General features: G+C 48.7%; 4 protein-coding genes across 4 annotated transcripts; 2 read left to right on the forward strand and 2 right to left on the reverse strand.

Annotated features, from left to right (window-relative positions):
- Positions 1-1179: 1179 nt before the first annotated feature.
- Positions 1180-2496, reverse strand: LOC112955191 (hemoglobin subunit rho). Its single transcript, XM_026048467.1, has 3 exons — positions 2405-2496; positions 2092-2314; positions 1180-1308 (listed from the first exon to the last, which is right to left on the reverse strand). The coding sequence occupies exons 1-3, from the start codon at positions 2494-2496 to the stop codon at positions 1180-1182; spliced, it is 444 nt and encodes a 147-aa protein (XP_025904252.1).
- Positions 2497-13438: 10942 nt separating this feature from the next.
- Positions 13439-14431, forward strand: LOC112955192 (olfactory receptor 51L1-like). The gene has a single exon (XM_026048468.1). It carries the CDS (start codon positions 13439-13441, stop codon positions 14429-14431), a length of 993 nt encoding a protein of 330 aa, XP_025904253.1.
- A 7513-nt stretch (positions 14432-21944) lies between these two features.
- Positions 21945-22898, forward strand: LOC112955193 (olfactory receptor 52B2-like). Its single transcript, XM_026048469.1, has one exon. It carries the CDS (start codon positions 21945-21947, stop codon positions 22896-22898), a length of 954 nt encoding a protein of 317 aa, XP_025904254.1.
- A 2332-nt stretch (positions 22899-25230) lies between these two features.
- Positions 25231-26184, reverse strand: LOC112955194 (olfactory receptor 51G2-like). The gene has a single exon (XM_026048470.1). It carries the CDS (start codon positions 26182-26184, stop codon positions 25231-25233), a length of 954 nt encoding a protein of 317 aa, XP_025904255.1.
- Between the last annotated feature and the right edge of the window lie 233 nt (positions 26185-26417).

Genomic DNA, 26417 nt, shown 5'->3' on the forward strand with positions numbered 1-26417 from the left:
ACTCATAAGAAAAAATCATTCTGACCCCAAATAAAGAGACCAAAAGTGAAGCAACCCTCCAACCATCCCTAGTCCACCATGCACCTAGCTAGTGGTGAAGCAAGGACTCACCTTTTCCTTTCTGGGCATGCTGAGGGCAATGACCACCAATGGGATGTCACCATGGCACAGGATGGAACAGGAGGAGCAGAACGATGCACACATTCACAGATAATGAGGCTGAAACATATTGCTGAGGCCCGAGGTAGCTCTGTGAGCAAATATTTGCAAGGCTAGGAGGCAAGGTGCAAATGCACAGGCAAACACACCGTATATATGGTGTTGACCTGCACCCTGTCAAAGGTACCCATGGACACATACATTTTGTTCCAGTTACACCCACCTCTGCCTCAAGCAGGTGGCAAAGAGCAAAGGAGAATTTTCTTGTTGGGTGGCAACTGCCAGTGTTTTGAAATGACCTTTTGTGCTGAAAATCAGGCTGGCATCACGCTGAAATGCCCATTTTCTGATCAAAATGAAAAGGGTGGGTTCCAGAAAACTTTAATTTGGTAGTTTTGCCCTCCCTTTCCCTCTTTTTTTTTCCCAAATCAGGATGCCCTGGGCATTGCCAATAGGAACGTCATTCTGGGACCTAGATATGCTTGTCTGCTATGCTTTAAAGCTACTCTTGAAGCTGTTGCACATATGCAGAATCCAACAAAAAAAACCATTTTTTTTTTACCATTAACCATTTATTATTACCATTTACCTAATTTACCAATTATTACCATTAACTTGAGTAAAAAAGGCTCTGATCAGTATATAAGTCAAGCCCTTGGTGCCTCCCCTCTAGACCACACATATTGGCTTTAGCTGTCCTATTCAGATCAAGGCCATGCAATGTCTTTAGTGCATCTCCAAGAAAATAATTTGCTGAAATCTTGCAGATAGCAGTGCTAAAATGTGAAAGGCCAAATCTCTCTTGAAACCAGCTGCAGTGAACCCATGCTAGTTTATCCTCCCACGACACCAAGACCTTGACAGAGCAAGGTCCTACCAGCCCCGAGCACCTCTTTCCCCCTCAATTTTCAATCCCCATGGTCTCCACCCCACCAGCAGCTGCAGAGACGAGAGAGATCACGGAGTGGTTCAGGAAATGCATTTTATTGTTTGTTAGAGCCCTGTGTCCCACCAGAGGGTCTAGCGGTACTTGTGGGCGAGCGCATGGGCCACCACGCCGACCAGCTTCTGCCAAGTGGCCTGGCAGGAGGGAGTGAAGTCCTTGGTGAAGTGGGCGGCCAGCACGATGATGAGGATGTTACCCAGGAGCTGGAAAGGAGGAGGAAGAAGATCAGGTCAGCACTGAGATGGGTGTTCCCATTTGCCCTGCTCAGCACCCTGGTGCCCCAGCTTTTGGCAAGGACGGGGAGCACCTGGATCTTGGAAGCAGCACTTGAGAAGTTCTTGTAGCTGAATACTCTGCACAGAAAATAATTGCCTCTTGACAGCATGTATCTGTATTTACCTTGCCTCATCCTCCTTACTTTAACTCATATCTGCTTTTTCCAGCCTCTAGTCTTTATTTTCACCTTCTCCAACTTTTCCTTTTTTTTTTTTTTTTTTTTTTTTGGCTATTAAACCTCACAACTTCTTGACCAGAGGGTTGGATCAATGCAAGGAGCCCCTGCTCTGTCCCCAAAGTGCGCCTTGAAGAGAGGCTGAAATGGAGCTGAAATCCAGCATTGGTACATCCATCCCCCTTGAGTCTCTCCTGGTGGCTCTTCACTACCTGCTCCTCCTTGCTCCTTTGCATCCCGATCCCATTACATCCCTCTCCTGTTGGACTCCAGGTCTGCCTGGGCCAGGCTGCAGGGCTTTGGAGCACCTACCAGTCCTTGTCCCCAGATGCCTCACAGCCTGGACCCCTTTCTGTGTGATTAGCAAACCCCCAAGCTCCCCTGTCTCCCTCTTAAGAACATGTTTTCCATCCCATCTAGCTCCATCTCCTTCAATGCTATTGATTCTCCTTGAAAATCCCCCTGGCACCAAGCTGCCCCAGGAGGCAGAAGGAAGGAGGGAGGAGAAAAAGGACAGGCCCTGAGCATTGCTCACCCTGAAGTTCTCAGGGTCCACGTGCAGCTTCTCACAGTGCAGCTCGGACAGCTTGGAGTAGGTGGTCTTGAGGTTTTCCAGGTTCTTCACAGCCTCCCCGAAGGAGGTGAGCACTTTCTTGCCATGAGCACGGACCTTGGGGTTGCCAGTGATGGCAGTGGGGCTGGAGAGGTTGCCAAAGGATTCAAAGAACCTCTGGGTCCAGGGGTAGACGATGAGCAGCCTGAGGGACACAAGAGACACTCAGATATCATTAACATTCCCCAATGGCACCTGCTTCTTAGTGCTCGGCGGCCGCAGGAGCCCAACCTACCTGGCCAGAGCCTCGGCTCCGCATTCCTCCACATTGACCTTGCTCCAGATGCTGGTGATGAGCTGTTTCTCCTCAGCAGTCCAGTGCACCATGGTGGCGGCGGTGTTTGCTCGTCGTGGCAGGAGAACCGGAGCGTGTGTCTGCAGCGTGGACCCCTGGTGCCTTTTATCTGCTGCTGGCCGCTCCTCCCCACGCCACGACGCGGGGCCATTGGCCAGGGCTGGGGTGGTCAGTCTGCTCTGAGGTGTGATCTTCGGGGAAACAGTCCATCAGAAAGCTTAACAGGCTTGGTCAGGACTCAATACCCTGTTATCTCCCTCTCCTTGCACAAGGGCTCACCCCACATGCGTCCACATGCTGGCCCCCATGCACTAACGCTTGTAGAAAGCACTGACCACGACACAGGGTGAACACCACGGCTTCATGCACGGAACTCCCTGGGCTTTGAGTCCTCTGCAAGATGCACAGGTTCTCTCAGCTCCAAGGAGGTGTCTCTTAGGGGGTAGATGACCTTGTTCATGATCTTCATGACCTTGATGCAATGCACAGCCTCCATAGGCCGCTCTGAACAGGAGCTTGTTACCAGGGCTTCTGAGTGCTATTGCCTTGGTCAGGAGCTCTGCACTTCTGGGCATATAGATCCACACTCGACCCCTGCGTTTCTGTCTAAGCAGAAGCGTGGAGAACACCAGCCCATCGATCCAGTTCACCAACACCTGAGCTGGATGCTGCAAAGGGAAGGACGTTTGGCTTTGCTTTGCATTAGCCAAGCAGGAGGCTGCACCTTTTCTGGCCCAGAAGCCTTGGGCAGAGCTCCTCTGTGCATTGGCATCTCAGAGGGGAGCTCTGCACGACGTTGGTGCCAAGGTGAGCCGCGGATGGGATGTTCCTGCCTATGAGATAGGCTTCCCTCCTTTTTTTTTTTTTGTAATATTAAAACAGTATGAGCAAGGCAAGCAATTTAGCACCCTCTTTATTCTGGGAAATTAAAGGCTTTGCATGAGGATAACAGGATCAGCCACATTACAGTCAGTCTAGTGACATCCATGTCCACCAGCTCAGGGTGGACTAAAGACTAAAGGTTAAAGACTAAAGACTAAAGGTCTTGTCTTTGACTCAGAGGCACGCTTTCCCATTGAAATGCCCTGTGTTTCTCCTGAAGAGCATAGAGTTGTAGAGTCATAGAATGCTTAAGGCTGGGCAGGATCAGTGCTGCTCCCACCATGATCCAGAAATGCAACACCTGGATGTACAAGGGACTTGGCATCCAAACAAGACCTTGGCGTGCAAATTTGCCCAGTTTAGAAGTTTTCATCCAGACTCCTGACCTACTCCAGTCACAGACCAGTACCAGTCAATCTCCATAGATCAGTGTTTAGCAGGATCATGGTCTTGCCTTGCAAAAAGGTGAGATCTTGCTGGGGTGGCTCTCTGGTAGAGTCACCTTTCAGCTCCTTGCTGCAGGATCCTGGGAAGAAATTCTTTCATTTAATTTTAAAATATCTGAATGCAAAGCAAGGCCCACAGGCCCCTTTCAGCAGAAAAGCGGCCTTTCCCTTGCTGAAGTGGCCTGATAACGCAGTGTGGAGAGCAGGCTGCTCCACAGAGATAAATGCATCACGCAGGCCGCTAAAGACAGACGTGGAGTCACAACCTCAGCCTGCAAGGAGACCTGGGCACCTCAGAAGTGCTAATTATTTAATAAAAGCAGACTCAGAGACTAAAACCAACCACGTGCAGCCCTAAATCCATAGACATTCCCATCATGTGAGTCAGCCAGCTGAATCTTTGAGCACAGAGGTGACATAAGCAGATGTTTGCCCAGCTGGGGGATAGCAATAAATGGTCTAATATGGCTTTTTCATTTATATCTTCCCTCCTCCTGAATTTGCTGGCAGATCCAGCCTGAAATTGAGGCTACATTTGAGTCTATTATGAGGAGTGCCATTGTGACAGGGCTCTGCAAAGCTGCACTTCACAAGAGCAATGATAATGATGCTTTTTGGCTGCATTTGAAGCCGCAGCACGAAAAAGCTCAGGGCTGGTGGGAAGCACAGAAGGATGCAAAGCTGGAGAGATCAGGGCAGGAACATTAGCTCTAATACTGCTATTAACAGGAACCTGCAGTTAATAAAGACTGATTTTCTAGGTTTTGCAGAAAAACTAGCAGGGACCCAAGAACCATCCAGGACTTGATCCTGTATTCAGGGCTTTTCAGGTCCCATTTTCACTGAGAAGCGTGAGGAGCAGAGCCACTTCTTGGCAGGATGGGTTGAGTGATGGTCTTGGAGTGCCACGGAAGGCAAAGGAGAAAGCAAGTCTGAAGTCACCCTGGCTATTTTGGGGACGGGAGCTCATTGATTAGGCATTGATTCATGCTAATAGCTAGTGCTACAGACATGATCATTCTTTAAGCTTTAAATCCTGGAGGACAGGCACTCACGGAAAAGGAAAAACGGCAGGTGAATCAGACAGCTAAGCAGCCTAGAGGTGACTTGGAGTCTGCATTGAGCTGGGTGAAGAGAATTTATCATGGCAATGACCTTTCTGTGCAGTGAAGTCACAAACGAGCCCAATTCTGCCCTGCGTCCGGTTTCACACTGGTGCTTTGTTTGAACTCGAATGCCATATATATATATGTATATATATGTATAGCCACACTTAGCTATAGCCATGGTAGTGAGACACCTCCAGAAATGTCACTTTGGGCACAGAGTTGGGCTATGAGCTGCTCTCCCTAAGGAATCCATCACAGCTCCTTCCCCGACCCACTGGGGACCACATCAACAACCAATTTGGGGAAAATGTAGAGCAGATACGGACTGAGCTGAATCACCACAATTTGCCCCATTTTTCACCCCCTGGGGCTTCTTTTTGCTTTTAGCATGAAAGCCAAGGGAAATTTCTGCAGGTGCCGTTTCCACCCGTGGGAGGGTAGGAAAAGAGTGAGGAGCAGAGGCCACAAATAGCAGAGTTATGGAGCAGCACGATGAGGGCTCGGAGCAGATCAGCGTTATGGTGTGTAGGCAGAGAGTTTAGTGTTATTACCACAAGGAGAATTATCTAATTTAGCTCTGGATCATTGCCCCCAGCACTCGGCACAAACGCACTGCAAAATGCTGCTGCATCATGATCATAAACAAGGGAAGACGTAACTGCAGGTTAAACAAACACTGCCCTACGCCAAATTCAGCCTCTGGCTGTAGGAGAATGCAAAAAAAAAATGGCCAAAAAGGGGCAGAAAAGGACTTTCTGTTACAAAATGTACTGTGCAATTGTACCTGGGCTCCCACAGCAAACCTGTCCCCTGGCCATTGCTGTGGGAAAGCAGAGCTGTGCCCAGGCTCTCATTCCTGAAGCACTGCCAATATCCTACTCTGATATTATATATCTTAATAGCTTTTTTTCTTCTTCTTTTTTTCCCCCAGATGCAGAGGTCAGGAACATAAATTTATTTTTCATCACAGAAATAATGAACTGTTGGCCGTAGGAGTGTATGAGAGGAGAGAAAAACCAGGCTCCAGATGTCCCCCTCTCGTTCCAGTAAGGTGTCCAGTGATACTGGCTCAGAAGTCAGAGAAAGCCACTCATTTCCTAAATTGAATCTCTAATTTCAGGTCTCCCTGTTTAAACCCTTGTTCCTTTTGGTACAATTTGGGGGTTTCTTCCAGCAGAACTGCATGGAGGGAGTCCAGGACACTGGTGTGAGTCCTCCCTATTCCCACATCCCTACCCTGGTGTCCCTATAAAAGCATCCACTGGGCCACATTCAGCCCCAAATCCCCTTGAGGGCTATAGGGGTCCAGTGGAATGATGCACAAGGTCAGACACTGGCAAAGGGAAACTTTGTTGAAATGGCTGCTTCCAAGCTATCCCTGAAGAACTTCAGCAAAAAAAAGCTACAGAAATTGGCAAAAGCAGCCTTTTCATCTTTTTTATTTTATTTATTTATTTATTTTTTTAAATTCATGATAAGGCATTTCCAAGACAGGCATATGTAAGATGTCTTGCTCATTCCCCTCAGCTTGGTTGGGGCACCTGCCCTGCAGAGCAGACCCGGTTGGGTGCAGGGGTCCCCAGGGGTCCCCCCGAGGGCTGGATGAGAAGGGAAAGCGCTCGGGGCTGGGATGCAGCTCCTCTGCTGAGCTCTATCACCGGCCGGCAGGTCCCGGCCGCCCACACCCTCCTCCCCGATAGCTCCTCACCGCCCTCGCTGCGGCCCCAGATAAGAGCCCCAGATAAGGCACGGGCTCCTGTGCTGGTGCCGGCATGCTGCTCAGGTCAGGCTCTGATGGGTTGCATGCATACAGGTACCCCTTGTGCCCAACTACCCATCCACCCATCTATGCATCCATGTGTGGATGGATCCATCCATTTGCTGTCATCCTGGACTAGAGTCACTGGAGTCACACCATTGCTAAGCTCTCTGTGGGGGAACTGGAGCTTATGGAGCTGGAACTTATGGAGCTTCCGTCTCCATGTGGGGAGGAACTTCTTCACTGTGAGGGTGCCAGAGCCCTGGCACAGGCTGCCCAGGGAGGTTGTGGAGGCTCCTTCTCTGGAGGTCTTCAAAACCTGCCTGGATGCCACCCTGGGCCACATGTTCTAGTGTCCCTGCTTGAGCAGGAAGGTTGGACTAGATGATCTCTAGAGGTCCCTTCCAACCTTGAACATTCTGTGGTTCTGTGATTATCCATCACTATCTTTTCTATTGAGGCAATTGGAAGTGTTATGGACAGGTTTCCTAGGCTCTTTTCCATCACAGCACAGAAGCAGCTTTATACCAGCACAAAGTGAGTCTAGCAAGTGTTTGACCAGGAGCATCAGGAAGACAGAAGCTGCACCTGTTACCCTCATGCTCCCTTCTGCTTCCCTAGCAGAGTGGGCATCTTTAAATCCATGTCCTTCGGGGCCCTTCTGCATGGCCAGAGCAAGGGGCAACCACAAAAGGGACAAAGGGCTGGAAAATCAGGCCTGCCGAAAAGATCCCCTCTGGGCTCTTCTCTCCATGCGGATAAAAATCATGATTATAATTCAAAAAAACACAGTGCCATGAGTTGCAGATTGAAGATTAGAGTCCTGTTTTGGAACCTGGAGGCAGGCCTGCTTGTGGTCTAGTGACCCTGTGCTCAGACAGGGTCCTGCTCCTTAGCAAATTGCAAGAATTCCCTCTCAATTCCTATTGTACTCAGCTCTTTTTTTTTTGCAAAGGATGTGGATGCAGGGCCCAAAACCTGCAGGCAAACTTGGGCCTTGGCCTCAGCAACAGGCCGTGCAGTGACATGATTGTATCCTGCTTTGCACTGCTGTTTATGGTGCCTGGCTCTGTGTCCCCCAGCTGCCTTTGCTCACGTCCCATGCACGTCCCTGCGAGAGCTGTCTTGCTCTCCTCTCCTTCCCCAGTCTTTTCCTCTCCTAGATCACTAAGGGATCCAGGAACCGCTTAGATAAATGAGGAGCTGGTTCCTGGATCACCTCCTTAATGATGTGGTGCCCCAGATGTGGTGCTGCAGAATGTAGGGTTGCTTGGATGCACCGTGTTTCAGGGGGGCTCCCCATGAATCCTCCACTCCCTGCATCTGCAGAGGCCCCGGGGCTTGGTCCCGACATGCGAGTTGCGCATGTCATGAGTTTGTCTGTCCCTGCTGAGTCACTGCAAGGGGCTGCAGGGGGGCTGTGGCACCCAGATAAACGCGGACAGTGCAAACAGGCACCCGCTGGGGCTGCGATAAGGGCGGCCGCGAGACGCCCGGGGCTGCTGCTTTCTGCTGTGTCAGACTTCTGACGCAGCAGAAAATAATTCTGCTGAGGCAACGTGGTCACCGGCCAGGAAGGACTCGGGGGTTACTGCTTCCCTTGCAGAACCTAAGCAACTTGAGCACCTTGAGCAACTAAGATGATTAAGGGAATGGAACATCTCTTGTATGAGGAGAGACTGAGTGAGCTGGGCCTGTTTTCTCTGGAGAAGAGAAGGCTGAGAGGGGATCTCATTAATGTGTATAAGTTCAGGAAGGGAGAATGCAGGGAGGAAGGGGACAAGCTGTTTTCATTGGTGGCCAGCAATAGGACAAGGGGTAATGGGCATAAGCTGAAACAGAGGAGGTTCCATCTCCAGGTGAGGAGGGACTTCTTTCCTGTGAGGCTGCCAGAGCCCTGGCATAGGCTGCCCAGGAAGACTGTGGAGTCTCCTTCTCTGGAGGCCTTCAAAACCCGCCTGGATGCCACCCTGTGCCACACGCTCTGGGTGTCCCTGCATGAGCAGGAAGGTTGGACTAGATGATCTCTAGAGATCCCTTCCAACCTTGAATATTCTGTGATTCTGTAACTCATAGAGAGAGCGAGTCCCTGGCCAAAGCTGGCAGGTTGTGGGGTTCAAAGGCCACTCGTGTCCCCAGGAGGAGCTCAGGACCTGTCCCATACCTGGCCCCACTTATCTCCCCTCTTGCAAAGTGCGCAGGGAGCTTGCAAGCCGCCCTTGCAGTCACTGTGTTTTTGCACGGGGAGCATGGCACAAAGCTGTCCCGTCTTTGCAGCCCCATGGCCCTGTCCTGCGCTGGAGTGCAGCAGGATATAACATATATAGCCTCCTAAGCCTGGCTTTTGCCAGCATGCAGGCTGGGAGCTGGTTTTAGGCGCCTTTTGTGGGGTTCTGTTGACTGAACTAATGGGGCTGAAGGCAGCATTGACTGCTGGTTGCAAGCTCTGTGCCTTTTGCCTTCAATCTGGCCTCTTTCACTGGAATTTAGGCATTATGAGGTAAATACAGCTCAGGCTCATTTGCGCAGGGAGAACATTTATATTCAAAAATATTAAGCTGCCCAGTCGACACCAGTTTGCAACCGAGGCCATGAATGCTGTGCCCGATGTCAGTCGCGCCAGGGGCTACTACAGAGAGTTGAGCTGGTGGGTGAGCTGGGCCAGTGCTGGGGATGGCCTGGCCCTGTTCTTGGCATGCATCCCCAGTGCTGCTTCATGCATGCAGCATTTTATATATATTATTATATAGTTTAATATTTTTAATATTTTATATATATTAAATAGCAATCCCGGTTTTCACAGGCAGTTAATTCACAGCATGGATTTCAGAAAAAGAGAGGTTTTGGGGGGAACTTTGAGGCGAGGGAAAAATGTCCGGTCAGGGCTGCAGAAATCCCTCAGGTGGACCTGATTTGTGCCTTTTTTGATCCATTTTCCTCTCAACCAGTCACCTATAGAGCTGCTAGTCGTGTATGTGGCATTGCAGCCGCTCTGTGCTTGCACTTGCACTTGCCTGGTGCGTTTGCAGTAGTTTTGGGGTGCTGCAAACTCACCCTAGGAGGGGTCTAGTGGCTCTCCCCCGGCTCCAGGGCCGTGGCAGAGAGGTGCCTGTTTTATTTTGCATTAGCTCTTTCTAATTACCCCCGGGCATTTGGAGGAGCCGCTGCTTTATCGCCGCAAGCTGCATTTGGAGCTGCGCTGGGCTGGGAGGATCCTCCATCCCCGCGGGCCTGACAAGCAGGGATGGGGAGCAGGCTCCGAGCAACGGCACGAGATCTGCCCCGTGCAGAAAGCAGACGCCCAAGTTATCAGCCCGGCAGCGTGTCGGCACCGACGGGCTCGGTTCTGGCCCGCTGCGAGCAGAGGGGATGGAGCGGCTGCAGCGAGAGCCGGCGCTCGCATTGCAGCGAGGCCGCGCCGGAGCGAGCCTGAGCTCCGCCTGCCCCTGCCAGCATCCCGAGGGCTGCTGTAATGGGCCTCCCTGGGGATAATTGCACAAGAGCCAAGGGTTGCAGCCTTTAAGTCAACATTTGCCTAATGAGATTCCTTCTTGCGGTAAAAATGCTTCTGCTATATCCCTTTGCACCGTATTTTCTTCATTAGTGTTTCACAGGCAGGGGGAGACAGACCCCGAGGAATACACTAATAAAAATAACTTCAGCAACTGAAATTGGATCACCTCCATCCGCTCTAAGAGTCCTGAGCTATAATTTTAGCACTAAATATTCCATTTCTCTCCCTCACTGAAAATGTCCGTTAATGCATTAGTTCTCATCATTTCTTTTAGTGATATGAAATCTGCCTGGGGCACTTATTTTATTATTGCGATGTTTTCAAAGTGCTTCATCCATCAATGCATGAAGCTCTGCAGTGAAATCTATTCCAAGATTTAGCAAGACCCCACAAAACCAGGGTGTCTCACAAGAGCTCTTCTGAGGACTTAGGGGACATTTGAATCATACCAAGGCATGGTGCTGGCTTCCGAACCCACGTGTAATTGCAGTATTGCAAGAGTTTCTGCAGTCAAGTGAGGGGGTAGCAATAGGTTTGTGGGGGAAACCACCAACTATGGATGGGAATGAATGGCCCAGAGCATCACCAGCTGTGGGGCAGTGCTGTTCTGTGGGTCACAGCACAATCCGACACCATCGCCTGCCTCTCCTTGGCCTTCACTCCATGTCCCGTGGGGCTCACAGTCAGGGGCACCAGGTGCTGGAGGCTGGTCCTGGTGCAGAGGGTGGAGAAGAAAGCTGGGAAGTAGAAGAGGGCAAGGATGGAGATGGAGAAGCTGAAGATGTAGAGCCTCCAGGGACCAGTGTTCCTGGAAGAGAATCACAGAATCACAGAATATCACAGAATATTCAAGGTTGGAAGGGACCTCTAGAGATCATCTAGTCCAACCTTCCTGCTCCAGCAGGGACACCCAGAGCATGGGGCACAGGGTGGCATCCAGGTGGGTTTTGAAGACCTCCAGAGAAGGAGACTCCACAACCCCCCTGGGCAGCTTGTTCCACTGCTCTGTCACCCTCACACACAGGGAAAAAGAGAAGCTCAACTTGTCCCTGAGAATTGTCACGTGTGGCATTATTGTACAGATGCCATGCAGAACTGTGATCAGGAAGGCAGCTGCCAGGACATGGTCACTGTTCTCAGCTTTGTCACCACAACCCAGCTTTGAATGACATTAGCAGTGTCCACACAGCTCAGCTGTACACTGTCTCTTCAATATGTGAATTAAGAAGCACTTAGTGTGTTCAGAACAAACATGCAGTGATGGCTTCTCACACAACATGTCCTTAAGCTGTACGGGCACAGCTTCTTTGCCATCGCATTTCCCTGCTGCCAAAATTCACATTCAAATGAATTTTTAATAAATCAGTCCTGGCTCAGGAATCCAGTAGACCACAAATGCTGGAAACTGGGAGAGCCCTTGGGGAAATATTAAGCACACTTGTAATTCTTACATTCTGCTCTTGGTATCTGCTGAAGGCTCTCTCTGGGTCATGGTGCATGGCCAGATACCTCCGGTTGATCCCAGGAGAGCTGTTCTTTGGCACAAGAGACCTAGTGGACCAAGATGCTGGAGGCAGAGGCAGCAGGGACACAAGGTCTCATTCAAACAGCATGCAGAGCTTCTGCCCTCCATAGTGCTTCAGACCTTGCCCTCACTTTGCCCTGGTTTAAATGATGGTGGAGAGCATCTGGAGTGCTGAACCTAGGGTGCTGAACCCAAGGGATTAGAGCAAAAAGAGGGTTTTTTTTGTTTGCATAGATTTAAAGTGGGGCTGGAAACATCCCTTAGGATTCATCTATCTGGCACCCTGCCACAAAGCAAAAGCTCCTCTGTCTAAACCATATGTGACATAAAGACTGGTCTGAATCACCAGGGCAGAGGAGACCAAGAGAAGAGCATTTGTGGAGCTGGGCATATCTCCTGGAATCATTACCAGGGGCACATGGTGTAATGCAGACTGTGAAGTGTGATGCCAGAGCTAAACATTCCTCACCAAGGTGGACCTGGTGCTTCAGGGGTTAATGCATCTGCTCTGAGCTTGGAGGAACGGCACGCGGGGACACTACCAAGCTGGAGCTCCCCACCCTTGGGATTGCTTAGGCTGGTTTATAAATTCCACCCTGCTGGGAGTCCTGGTGCTCAGGAGCAGACGGCTCCATTGGCAGAAGCTCAGGGAGGGAAGCTCAGGCTGATCTTGAATGCAGGTGAGTGCTTTCCTTAGCTGAGGGTTGTCCCATGCCGCTACTGGAGAAGGGCTGAGCCACCTCGTGGTCCTGACTCAGTGCAGATGTGGATAGGTCCACTGAGGCTCGCACCTGCAAACTCCCCATCACCCTCCTTTGGAGCAGCTCGATCAGCACCCTGTGATGTGCTCTGCTCCAGTGCACTATGCTCTGCTAGAGGCTTGAATGGAGATGAGGGAGCTCCCAAGGACACTAAGCCCTCGTGTTTCACTGCCTGTTAGAGCCAAGCACGATGCAGGCCCTTTTCCACTCATAGTTTCCAGAGGACACTCATTCTCAGTGAATTGTAGAGGTGAATTTGCTTTAACTTGTCGTTCTCTGGAGTCTGTCAGACCTCATAATGATTCACCTTCCAGGCAAGCAACCTTCAGGATTCACTCCTATGCTTTCCCTTGAGATGTTTGTGTCTGAGGATAACTTTCTAATTTTCCTCCTTCCCCTCCATGCAATGCAGGGGATGTCCTTTAATAAACATCTGGTAAGGACTAGCATGAGCTCACACACATATTAAAGTCTCCGGTTTCACGCAAGCAGGGATCAGCCAGCAGAACTTACTCTGTTGTTGCACTTACCCTGCTGGAGTGCGTCACAGATCTGGAAATTGAGGAAGGGAATGGCAGAGACAGATGCTGTGGAACAGAAACCTTATGAATTTCAATGTAGAGTGGCAATATTCCTGCAATTACCTGAACAGTTGAACAGTTAGATAGATTTAAGTATTTCTAATTGATTTTTTTTTTAACATTTATTTAAGTTATTTTAAATATTTTTCTACACTTGCATGTGGATTCTCTCCATAAGGTGCCATAGAACTCCATAACAGACCTACCCAGGAATGTAGTACATGTACATATGGGAGAGGGTGAGTATGCTCAGATGTTCCAGTAGAGCTCCTGGTAAGTTCTGCTGGTCACGGTGATATCTCCAAACCGAGACTTTAGACCAGAGGACCAACAAAATATACCTGCTTCTCACTGCCTCCTGCTGGCTTTCTTTCCAGGGCAGATATTCAGTGATGAGATGGAGCATCCTTGTTTCACCCTACCTGGCGCCAACAGCAGTCAGACAAAGACTCCCTCATTCCTTCTGGGTGGCTTTCCAGCATGGGAAATCACTCAGATGTGGGGAGCTGTACCTCTCTGTTCTGCCTACCTCCTGGCACTGCTGGGGAACTGCACTATCCTTTCCATCATTAAGGCAGAGCAGAGTCTCCATGCACCTATGTATCTCCTCCTTGCCATGCTGGCTGTGGCAGACTTGGGCTTGTGCACATCCACATTCCCAAGCATGCTGGTGATGCTGTGGCTGAAGGCCAGGGAGATTGGTTTTGGCATCTGCCTTGCTCAGATGTTCTTCATTCACACCTTCACAGATACTGAATCTGCTGTCATTCTGGCTATGGCCTTTGACCGCTACGTGGCCATCTGCCACCCGCTACGATACTCTTCCATCCTCACCAACTCACTGACCATGAAGATATGTGTGGCAATCATTATGAGGACCATCCTTATCCAAATTCCACTCCCAGTCCTGCTGACCCGGCTCTGTTTCACCAGGGCCAGCAAGCTCTCCCATCCCTACTGTTTGCACCCAGACATCATCAAACACTCAGGTTCTGACACGAGAATCAACAGTGCCTATGGGCTTTTTGTGCTGGTATCCACACTGGGTTTGGACTTGCTTTTTGTCCTCCTGTCTTATGTTCTGATCCTGAAGGCCATCCTGAACATTGCAACTTGGGGGGAGCGTCTCAAAGCCCTCAACACCTGCATCTGCCACATCTGTGCTGTCCTCTTGTTCTTTATCCCCATGATCTGCTTGTCCATGCTACACCGCTTTGGAAAACATGTGTCCCCCGAGGTATACACTTTGGTAGCCAACCTTCATTTTCTGGCACCACCCCTCCTGAATCCCATCGTTTACAGTGTGAAAACCAAAGCAATTCGGAGACGGATACTGAGAATGTTCTATCAAAGAGGGGCACACAACTCTAGGACTACCATTTGCCAGTAAATCCAACATGATGGTCGTGGCTAACAGTCTTGTGCAAGGTTAAGCTCCTGAGAACACCATCCAAAAGAGGGGAACATATCAAAAATTTTTGCCTGTGTAAAGATATGTGGTAAGTAGGATACCCATAAGGCAAAATATAAGCAGAAGGTAGAGGATGTATAGCTACCTGCAAGGTAAGAACATGCTTTCTAAGGATGTCTCATTGTCAGTTCTTCAGCATATAAACAGAGATAAGAGAGAGGAAAAGCAATAATCCACACTTAGATATGCAGAACCTAAACTAAGGAACAATATTGAAGGCCACAACTATCACGTCACTGATGGAGGTGCCACTGAATGAAGAAGGAGGAAGGACATTCAACCAGATATCCAAGAAGAGGACTTGCTTCTCCAAGAAGATCTCCAAGAAGAACAGAACATTAGTATGGATCACACAGGAAAGGGCAAACTTATTATAAGGTATTTGAAGGGGCTTGTTAGACTGTGTAAAAGGTTGTATGGGAGGTCTTCAGGGGTTATGGGAGTGAATGAAATATATTTTGTGATGTGGAATGTATCATGCTTTTGGTACTCCTCCTTTAGGAGATGCAATTTCACATGCTTCAAATATTCTGTAAGAGTTTTGTTATTTCCTTTAGGAGAGGGACCAAAATCAGGCAAAAAGAAGGTTTAAGATGGGGAGGAAACGGCATGGGAAAATGCAGTTTCGGGGGGTAAAAAGGGTCAAGTAAGTGTAAATGAGCAGCTGGTCAGTGTGCTTATCTGGGCACTGCAGCCTGTCCTGGCTTCCCATTAAACCCCATTTCTTGCTATTATCTGAGTGATTGGATCTTTTTGCACAGGGATATGTGTGGGATTTCCCAGAAAACGTCAAGCTGGACTAATGGGTGCACAGGAGGAGACGAGAATCTGGAATGATCCAAGAGTGGAGCTGGAGACTGGGCAAACAGGTCTGGGATCCAGGCACAGAACCTGGACAGACCCATGGGTTGGATGGCACAGACACAAGAGTGGCTGCAAACACAGCAAGGGTGGCATCCTGTGCTGATCCACGGCAGCAGAGGAACAGGACTGAGCTGTAGTCCCTGTGGGTGCTGCTGGTGTCTATGTGCTGTCCTCAAAGGCTTGGTGTCTGCAATGGTCCTTTCAGCTGGCCACATCTGCAATGAGCAAAGACGTGTGTTTCTGTGTGGCTGTGCATCCTCAGCATGAACCCATCAATTTGAACGGCAGAAAACAGACTGAAAAGGGGAAAATTCTGAGTCTTCAAGTGCCCAAGGTTTGCCTTCCTTGTCAGCATTTACTGCCTGTAGGTGAACTTTTAGGCTTGCAAAATTAGAGAGACACTGCATGCTTACACACAAATCCCATGCTTTAAAAACCCTGTATGTGATGCAACAAGGCCAGCACTACCAGAGCACAGCAATTCTCTAGACTTAGATGGTCCTAACATGGCCCAAGGAGCAGATGTGACCCTGGGGAGACCGAGCTGCTCACCAGCTCTTTGCACTTTCACCTTTGCACGTGAAGCAGAGAATGAGAGTGGGTATATGTAGTAGGGTCAGGTCTGGCAAGGTTTGCTGCGTCCAGCATTGCCCTTGCAGACACGTCTGCTTGGTCTGGCCCAAGGAGCTGGATGGGCCCAATGGTCCCCCAAGTTTGCAGAAGTCGCTTCCAAGGGCAAACGACAAGCAAGGGCAATGCTTTATGCAAAGGGGTGACTTCAGAACTCCTAAAGAGCAAACAAAAGCATTGCTTTTTCTTTAAAACATGTTTTTTTTTTTACAAAACACTAGGGCTTTATTCCCTTCACCTTGCACGCTGTGCCTGGGTTGGGCTGCAGCACCGCGTTTTTGGCACGGCTGCTTCCCCCTGAACAGACACGCTGCCTTCCTCTCATTGTCTCCTCCTGACCTGCGAGATGGATTTATTGCCACTTGAGCTAATAGGGCAGCACCGATGAAAAAAGCAGTTTTTCTCTTTCACAAGCCCGGAGGCACCGACACGTCGTGAACTGGCTCCACCTGCAGGGCCTTTTTTTAATGGTTTGCAAAATGAATTGTGGTGTTTTTTTTGTGGTTTCCCATGGATTTACACACAGCACCATGGCAGGTAAATTCAGAGTGATCTTGGGAAACACTGTCTCCAGGAAGTGATTATTACCTAAAACCTAGAGGATTCTTGCAGCTTTTCCAGGCTACAAGCCAAAATCACCCATCCCTATAGTCCAAGAGAGAGACCACATGTCTAGGAGAGACCTAGGTGTGATGAAATGGCAGCACGCTATGGGTGCGAAAGGTTTACATGGGCTCAGAACTCAAGGGCAAATCCACAGGAGGAAGACCCTTGGATACCAGAATAGCATCTCTGGCCAAGGAGGCCCCTGCGCTCTTGCTGCTGACATGAGCACAAGCAGAGGAGCATCCCTGCTTGCTTGCCTTGCTCTTAACCCCTTCCCTCAGCTTCATGGTGGCTCTTCAGTTGCACAGACCTCGGTGTGGCTCCCGGCAGCAATTCCTGCTGTGGCCGGAGCTGCACTTGGCTCCTGTCTCATTGCTCCCTGCAAGCTCGTGTTCCTGCAGGGTCACAGAGTCACAGAATGGTTAATGTTGGAAGGGACCTCTAGGGATCATCTAGTCCAACCTTCCTGCTCCAGCAGGGACACCCAGAGCACGGGGCACAGGGTGGCATCCAGGTGGGTTTTGAAGATCTCCAGAGAAGGAGACTCCACAGCCTCCCTGGGCAGCCTGAGCCAGGGCTGTGCCACTGTCACAGTCAAGAAGTTCCTCCTCACCTGGAGATGGAACTGCCTGTGTTGCAGCTTGCACCCATTACCCCTTGTCCTGTCCCTGGCCACCACTGAGAAGAGCTTGGCCCCTTCCTCCCTCCATTCTCCCTTCATGAACTTACATGTGTTAATCAGACCCCCGCTTGCCATGGGGCAGCTCCTTGCGCCGTGCTGCAGGCGCTGGGTCTTGCACGGCTCGCTGCCTCCCTCTGCCGGGTGCAGACCCTGCGGGCCAGGCTTGCAAGAACATGGGAGTGGTTCTTCCCATGGGCATGCATGCGGAGATGAGAGAGCAAGGCGATGCTGCCAAACAGCCCATCCATAACTTCCATGCCAGGACCTTCACTGAAAGTTCTCCATATTCCTTTCCCTATCATCCTTTTTTAAAATTTATTTATTTTCCCTGAAACAATGTGAAGATCTAGACATAAGGAGGTCCTCTGCTGAGCACTTTGCTGGAGACATTTGGTTAAAGGGTGCCTGTGCAGAGCCCTGCACGCACCTTCCTATACCAACAGCTCCTGCTTCCACACAGCAGCTTGGTCTTCATTTTGTGGCTTTGAGGCTGGAAACATGAAAACCAAGGAACATCAAACCTCTATGTCTGCTTTTCAGACCTGTTCATTAACCTCCAGGACTAGGTCTGGTCCTGGAGCACAAAGGGTCTTTTGCCCAACAGAGATGCTGCAGTAGAAGACGTAGTCTGGATCTCAGGTAAAGAATCAAGAAAATTGGACCTACCTATGCCCCAGCATGTATCAAATGGATCATTGAGGATATATTTAATTAAAAACATGCATTTTTGCTCTGGAGTCGGTCTGAGCCAGGCGTTGCCTGTCCCAGTATCTGTGCTGGGGCTGGGCAGCCACAAGGCAAGTCCATGATAACAGCTGACAACAAGGAGGTTTTGCAAATGCCCTGTTTTTTGAGAGCTTGAAAATCTATTTCAGAAAAATATGTTCTTAAGCTATCAGCTCACTATTTTCTTGATTCAAATAAAAGTAGAAGAACACATCTGGCTAAAGGCCATCTGTTTGCTTTTATTTCAGCTACTAAAACTACTTTTAGTGCTCAGTTTAAGGCACCCAAGTTTGGCTTTCCTTCTGATTTTATTAGCTTCCACTCTCCCACATCCTCTATCTGCTCTCTCATCTGTTCCCCATTCCTACTCTTTATTAATATTGGATTTTCTTTCTATGTCTCCAAAGGGAGTCCTCAGAAAGTACAAACCCATGCTGAACATTGAGACCAAGGCTGGCTGTGAAAACAGGCTATGGAGAGCAGATATCATTACTGTATTAATCAGAGTGATGCTGGAAGCAGCAGCATCTGCATGCCCACACGGGAGGCATACCAAAGCTGGAGACACTAAGCACAACAAATCTTGCATCGAGCTGCAAATCTTGCAAACCTAGCTGCAAGAGATCAGGGTCAGCCTCACTTATCCATGCGTCTTAAGCTGTCCCATCTCATTTTCATCCCTCCACGAAGAAGATGATGGTCCTCTGATGACTTTGTGTACTTTCCCTTGTGCCATACCATGGAAACTACAGAGCAGTATCTGTCACCGGGCAGTGCACATTAAAGAAATTCCTATTAAAAACAGTTTAATTCTGCATGCTTTTCACTACTTCACTCAGGGTAGACTGGAGCTCTGCAGCTCCCAGTTGCATGTGAGTCCCCTGGGACTCAAGGGACTGTATAAATATCACCACCTCCTGCTTCTGTTTGGAAGTGGTCGCTCTGGCTCTGAGGCAGCTCTCCTCAATCCCGGCTGTCCCGGGAGCAGGTGAGTCGCTTGCATGAGCTCTTATTTAGGTTTCCGTGACTGAGGTGCCTGATTTGAGTAAGGAGGTAAAATTCTGCACCCAGGACGTGCTCTGCTCTGCAGATTCAGCCTCTGAGATGGAGAAACACCTGCATTCAGGCAGGATTTGCCATGCAAGAGAGGCTACTTTGGACCCATGGTCTCTCAGATCAGAAAAGTGATCCACCTGCAGAGTTATTCTGCAGTATTGATCGCCAAGCTCTGCCTGAATCTGCCTGGCATGGAGGAGACCACAACTGATGATGTTCTCCAGCCTCCTCTCATGTATATTGCCCATAAGGGGACGGGGATGTGCATTCAGAGAAGAAAGAGAATATCAGCTAAGGCCTGGGCTAAGGTCACCAGAAAGGTGATTGCCAGTCAGGACAGGCTGGGATGTAGACCTGGTTACTTGCTGTCTGCAGAGAGCTCATGGTTCCTCTTCATAGGACCTTCTCTGGAGGTCTTCAAAACCCACCTGGATGCCACCCTGTGCCACATGCTCTAGGTGTGCCTGCTTGAGCAGGAAGGTTGGACTAGATGATCTCTAGAGGTCCCTTCCAACCTTGAATATTCTGTGACTCTGTGATTCTGTGATAGCCTGATTGATGGTAAACTGATGGTAGGACAAAACTACCTGGAAGCACTGCAAATTTTACTGGAAATACTGCATATTCTGAGCTGGGGTGAGCAACTCCCAGCAGAGATGCAAGCAGAGATGAAAGTCACAAGGAAGAATGAGCTAGAAAATAAAAAGCAGCCCCTTTCCCTGGCCACTGGTGTCCCTGCAGAGGACTGGACACACACAAGCTCCAGGCATACTGGAGATGAAGCTGGGCTTGTTCATTGCACGTGTTGAGGGTCAACACAGGCAGATATGACACAGCCAGGAGACACCCTCAAGGCAGCACTGCCCACATTTTGGGAACTGGGTTTCATCTAGCTGCGGTGCCAATGGCTACTCAGATATTCATGCAGTCTCTGGCATGGGAAAATAATTAGGATCCTGATTTTCCTTGCTTGAATTCTGTGCCGGAATTGTGAAGCTCGCCTCTGTCCCAGCAGCCTTACTCTGCCTTAGACCTTAGTTTCTGGGCTTGTCTTGCGGTTCAGCAGCTCTCCTGTCTCAGAATCACAGAATCACAGAACCAGAGAATATTCAAGGTTGGAAGGGACCTCTACAGATCATCTAGTCCAACCTTCCTGCTCCAGCAGGCACACCCAGAACATGTGGCATAGGGTGGCATCCAGACGGGTTTTGAAGACCTCCAGAGAAGGAGACTCCACAACCTCCCTGGACAGCCTGTGCCAGAGCTCTCACACCCTCACAGTGAAGAAGTTCCTCCTCACCTGGAGATGAAACTGCCTGTGTTTCAGCTTATGGCCATTACCCCTCGTCCTATCGCTGGCCACCAATGAAAACAGCTTGTCCCCTTCCTCCCTGCATTCTCCCTTCCTGAACTTATACACATTAATGAGATCCCCTCTCAGCCTTCTCTTCTCCAGAGAAAACAGGCCCAGCTCACTCAGTCTCTCCTCGTACGAGAGATGTTCCAGTCCCTTAATCATCTTAGTCGCTCTTCTCAGGACTCTCTCGAGAAGCTCCACGTCCCTCCTATACTGGGGAGCCCAGAACTGCACACAGTGCTCCAGGTGCGGCCCCACCAGAGCTGAGCAGAGGGGCAGAATCACCTCTGCATGCACTCTTTCCTGGAGCCAACGTGCTTTGTGGGTGCTGATCTTCCACTCCAATTTGTTTCGCACAGACCCCTGGATTCCACTTTCATACCAATGTGCTAGTGCCATCAATAAACAGCATGGGATGCTGCGCAGGCAGCCTCTGGCTTGCATCACCATCTGATGTCCTGCAAAATGTGATGGGAATGGACAAGTGAGCAGAGAGTAAGGAGAGCAGTGAGGTAGGTACTGAAAAATTTAGCACGTTGTATAAAATATGCTATATATAAATATATACAAAATAAATATATAAAATAAATATATATAAAAATAAATATATTTAAAATAAATATACAAAATATATAAAATCTCTGCTAGAGAGATTTTGTCCAGCGGAGGGCAATAAAGATGATGAAGGGACTGGAACATCTCTTGTATGAGGAGAGACTGAGTGAGTTGGGCCTGTTCAGCTTGGAGAAGAGAAGGCTGAGAGGGGATCTGATTAACATGTATATGTTCCTGAAGGGGGAATGTAGGGAGGGAGGGACCAAGCTCTTCTCAGTGGTGGCCAGGGACAGGACAAGGGGTAATGGGTGCAAGCTGCAACACAGGCAGTTCCATCTCCAAGTGAGGAAGAACTTCTTTGGTGTGAGGATGCCAGAGTCCTGGCACAGGCTGCCCAGGGAGGTTGTGGAGTCTCCTTCTCTGGAGGTCTTCAAAACCCACCTGGATGCCACCCTGTGCCACATGCTCTGGGTGTCCCTGCTGGAGCAAGGGCATTGGTCTTGGTGATCTCTAGAAGTCCCTTCCAACCTTGAACATTCTGGGATTCTGTATGATTCTTGGAAAATCAGAGCCTCTCAGGTCCAACTCATCAGCTGCCTTGTGTGATTTGCGGATCTGAAAAACAAAAGCACAATTAATGCCTGTAGTTCAAGTTAGCGGGGCTGGCTTCCTTTCCCTGGCTCTTTCACTGATTTGTGAACTTTGGTAAATGCCTTCTGTGGATTGTTTTTCTGAGTCTATAAAATGCCAGCCACTCATTTATCACTTGGTTTGGAGCCAACATCTCAAGTAGGCTTGGGTGGGGGCAGTGATTTTTCCACATCACTTCAGAAACCACAGAGAGTTCTCCTTGCTCTTCCATGTGTATTTTTGTGATTTCTAAGATATGACACCACCACTATCCACTCTTTTTTGCTTACAGGTAAGATACCCTAAAGCAGCTTAGATCTCCTCCCATGATGGCAGTTGTCAATCATACCAGCTTGCAGCCTGCCTCTTTCCTTCTGATGGGCATCCCAGGCCTGGAGGAGCTGCACATCTGGCTTTCCATCCCATTCTGCCTCATGTACCTCGCGGCTGTCTTTGGCAACTCCATCCTCTTCTTTGTCATCGTGACGGAGCAAAGCCTCCATGAGCCAATGTACCTCTTCCTGGCCATGTTGGCTGTGGCAGATCTTGTATTATCCTCCTCCACAGTGCCCAAAGCCCTGAGCATATTCTGGTCCCTCTCCAAAGAGATGTCTTTCCATGCCTGCCTCACCCAGATGTTCTTTGCACACGTCAGCTTCATTGCAGAGTCCACCATCCTACTGGCTATGGCCTTTGACCGCTACATTGCCATCTGCAACCCACTGCGGTACGCTGCGGTGTTCACACGCTCCGTGATGGCAAAGATCGGGCTAGCGGCCATCGCTCGGGGCTTCTTTGTGATTTTCCCAACAATCTTCCTCCTTCGGAGGCTGCCGTACTGTGGTCGCAAGCTCATGCCCCACACCTACTGCGAGCACATGGGCATTGCCCGTCTGGCCTGCGCTGACATTGCCGTGAACATCTGGTATGGCTTCGCCACCACCCTTCTGTCACCAGGAGTGGACATCTTGCTCATTGGGGTGTCCTACGTCCTCATCCTCAGGGCTGTCTTCAGGCTGTCCTCTAAGGAGGCCCAGCTCAAGGCAGTCAGAACCTGCAGCTCTCATGCCTGTGTCATAGTCATGTTCTACACACCAGCATTTTTCTCATTTTTCACTCATCGTTTTGGTCACAATATCCCCATCCATGTTCACATCCTCTTGGCCAACCTCTACATGCTCCTACCACCCATGCTCAACCCCATTGTCTACACAGTGAAAAACAAACTAATTCGAGAAAAAGTGTCCCGAATATTCTTTAAGCACGGGCAATGGTGCTGACAGGAATGTCATTCCTTTGAGAGGAGAGTACAGAGATGTTTTCTGCACCACAAAAGCAGTCTGTATGCATGGGAAACCATATGGTTTTCTCCTCCTTTTAGACTCCACTTAGTACCATTGCTGATCCCCAAAGTAAATCATGCCACTAAAAGAAAAAGGAGAAATCAGGAGGGAACCGTGGACCTGAGTCATGACTGGTGCAAACTAATGTGATCCCAGCACCACCAGGGCTTTATTGATTGATTTGAGTTGGACCTGTGCATATATGAAGTGTACATTTTTTACCAGCATCTGTCATTTCAGTTCCCTTTGGGGAACCTATTTATGTATCTGGTATCTCAAAGTTATCTGGAAACATCATAAATACTCTCTCAAGCACAAATTGGGGAAAAATATTTTGTTTTGGACTAAATGGAAGAATAACTGATCTGTTTTCTCTGACCTCTTCAACACAAACTAGATAAATATAATTAGTTCTTTCTCCTTTTCTGGCCCTTCTGAACACCAGCCCTGCTCTCTAATTTATAATAGTATTATAATAATTTATAGTAGTTGGAGATCTGGCCCCAAGTGACATCTTGTTCAAGAATAAAAAAAGCAACCACCCCCGGAAAAAAATAACGCACACACATAAATTATAAAAAAAATGAGCAAATTATTGATGATGTTAAAATATATCTTGCCACAATCTGTGGTCAAGGCCACGCATGTTGGGGATGTTGTTCCATGAGCAACAGGAGCCATGAAGGCTGTTTTCCCATTGCTCTGTATCCTCCTAATAAATAAGAAAATAAGAGTAAGATCTGCTTTTTCCAGACACTTTAGAGTAAGATCTGCTTTTTCCAGACACTTTGGACTTGGTTCAGAGGCTCCTGGGATCACTGTGATTGATCCTGCTCTGTGAGCCTCGGTGGAAAATAACCAGCAGGTTTAGTGAGAAATGATAGATGGACACAGACACACAAGGTTTATTAGCTTGGACTTATGCAAGAAGGTGAATTAGGTATATTGAAAACATCAAAACTGGATGAACAGCATGGCTGACAGGGAGTAACATAAATAATAATATAGGAACTCTTGCAAATTCATACACATAAAATACAGAAAAAAAACCACCACAAAGGTAATTAAGGACTTTAAGAGAGATTTTAAAGAAATGAAAAAAAAAAAAAAAAGAGAAATCAAAAGATTAGTAGAGGGACAGTGAAGTGTCAAACATGGTGCAAGGGTTTGGGAAATGTTTCTGGTTTCTAGACCAGAAAACCAGATGCTACAACTTTATCATACCCAGATGATGAAATATTTTCCCTCTATCACTCTCTAAAGACGTTAAAACCAGAACTACATGGCTTTCCAGAACTGACTGCAATCTGCAGCTCCAGGTGGCTGGCGTTTAAGAGGTTTAAAAGAACTGAAACGTAAAAGGATGTCACGCGCACACATTTCTGCTCGTGTGACGACCTCATGCTCCTTAGCCAGAGTCAGGCTGGCCGGCTTGCAGAGGGGCATGCTCGTTAGTTGTCCAAAAGCTAACCTTGAGCTCAAAGAACCTGGAGGACCCCGGTGTTCTCCTGGCCATAAGAATTGCTCATATTTGACTGAGTGTGGGTTTTGCCAGAAAAGACTGCTTTTCTGCTCAGCATGTCCCATTTGCTGCTCCTGGATGTTTTCTAGTTGGATTACACCATTGGCAAGAGGATATTCCAGTCTGACAAACCAGACATTTACCACGCTCTCCTCTCCAGTACTCTTTTAAGGGAATTCACTGCCCTAGGGACTAGGCAAAGCCTTCTGCAATGCTCTGACCAAATTCTTCGGTCCCTAGATATGGGGGAGTTAAGGGAACAGGAGAAATAAGAGCAGAGCAAAGATGCGGGCTACCTGATATTGTGGATGGTAGAGACGGGATCTTAACTCTTTGAGGAATGCTTTGTGGACAATCACATTATAGATGAAAATACCCATTTCTCTGTCACTTACGTATTAATGTTTACTGAAACATTTATTAATTAATTTATTTCTCAAGGATAACAGGTAGGACAAAGCTTTGAAGAAAACACAGTCACAAGAAGAAAAAGAAACGCAACATATTTCTGTCAATTATTTATGCAGCTAGATCATTTGGGGTCATACACATTTCTTCCCATTAATGACATCTGATTGGGTGCAAGGCCAGCACTCACTTGTGATCAGGAACATGGCACACCTGACAGCCCTTGGCAGCTTTCTCCAGGGAACACCAGGCAATGACTTTTGCCCATCCACTTTTAACCACTGTCACATCTGTGCAAACACTCTGAGACCCTACAGCTCCAGTGCAGCTGATACTCAACTACGGAGTCCCATCCAACTTCCTGCAAAGTTTTCTCATGATGCACGTGCGGATCTGCTTGGTTTTCACACTGTACACAATGGGGTTCATCAGTGGTGGCACCAGCAAGTAGACATTGGCCATGATGATGTGAACAACAGGAGAGGCATTTTGGGCAAACCTGTGAATCATAGAGAGACCAATCATTGGGATGTAGAAGATGAGGACAGCGCAGATGTGGGAAATGCAGGTGTTGAAGGCCTTGGAACGTTGCTCCTTGGAGGCAATCCTCAGCACGGTCATGAGGATCATCATGTAAGACACAATGAGGAAGAGAGAGTCCAGAGCCATTGAAGAAAGAACAACAGTTAGACCATAAATGCTACTGATTCTCCTGTCCGATTGGGCCATCTTGATAATATCCTGATGCAGACAGAAGGAGTAGGAAAGAACATTTACCATGTGATACTTCATCCTCTTCAGAAGAAAAGAAGCTGGGAAAACCAAGAGTACCGCCCGCATGGTCAAGGCCACTCCGATCTTGGTGACCACTGAGTTTGTCAGGATGGATGTATACCTCAGGGRCTCCCGGATGGCCACAAAGCGGTCAAAAGCCATGGCCACGAGCACAGCTGATTCAATGATGGAGAAGGTGTGGATGAAATACATCTGGACAAGACAWGCMTCAAAGTGGATGGTTCTGTAWTTGAAGCAGAAGACACTCAACAYTGATGGCAGGGTTGCTGTTGAGAGGCCCAGGTCAGAGAGTGCCAGCATGGAGAGGAAGTAGTACATGGGCTYATGGAGGCTCTGCTCTGTTCTGAGAATGAAAAGGATGGTGCAGTTCCCCACCAAGGCTGTGAGATACATGGAGCAAATTGGGATAGAGATCCACAYGTGGACATGCTCCAGACCAGGCCACCCAGACAGAAGAAAGACAGGGGAAGCGTGAAGTGAATCATTGCGTGTAGGCATGGTAGCAGCACCTGGACAATCAATAACAAGGGACACAAAATACAAAATCTTGTAAACAACAACAACAACAAAAAAATAGGAACAGCGTCTGGAGGCCAGATCTACAGTTCCTCTAAATTAGCAGTGAGATCAAATCTTCCATACTCCTGATAAACCTCACAAGTTTTTATCATGCCTGGACAGAGCAGAAGAAAAATTACACATATGGCAAGGCAGTATTGCTGTGGAGGTTT

Source organism: Nothoprocta perdicaria, unplaced genomic scaffold (assembly GCF_003342845.1).
Source record: "Nothoprocta perdicaria isolate Ctin4 unplaced genomic scaffold, notPer1 scaffold_541, whole genome shotgun sequence".
NCBI lineage: Eukaryota > Metazoa > Chordata > Aves > Tinamiformes > Tinamidae > Nothoprocta > Nothoprocta perdicaria.

What these genes read in the sequence shown, in the direction of transcription:
- LOC112955191 (XM_026048467.1), bottom strand. Translation starts at nt 2,496, where the DNA reads ATGGTGCACTGGACTGCTGAGGAGAAACAGCTCATCACCAGCATCTGG. An exon ending in GGAGCCGAGGCTCTGGCCAG is followed by an intron (nt 2,315 to 2,404) that starts GTAGGTTGGGCT and finishes TGTGTCCCTCAG; the next exon opens with GCTGCTCATCGTCTACCCCT. An exon ending in TGGACCCTGAGAACTTCAGG is followed by an intron (nt 1,309 to 2,091) that starts GTGAGCAATGCT and finishes CCTCCTTTCCAG; the next exon opens with CTCCTGGGTAACATCCTCAT.
- LOC112955192 (XM_026048468.1), top strand. Translation starts at nt 13,439, where the DNA reads ATGGAGCATCCTTGTTTCACCCTACCTGGCGCCAACAGCAGTCAGACA.
- LOC112955193 (XM_026048469.1), top strand. Translation starts at nt 21,945, where the DNA reads ATGATGGCAGTTGTCAATCATACCAGCTTGCAGCCTGCCTCTTTCCTT.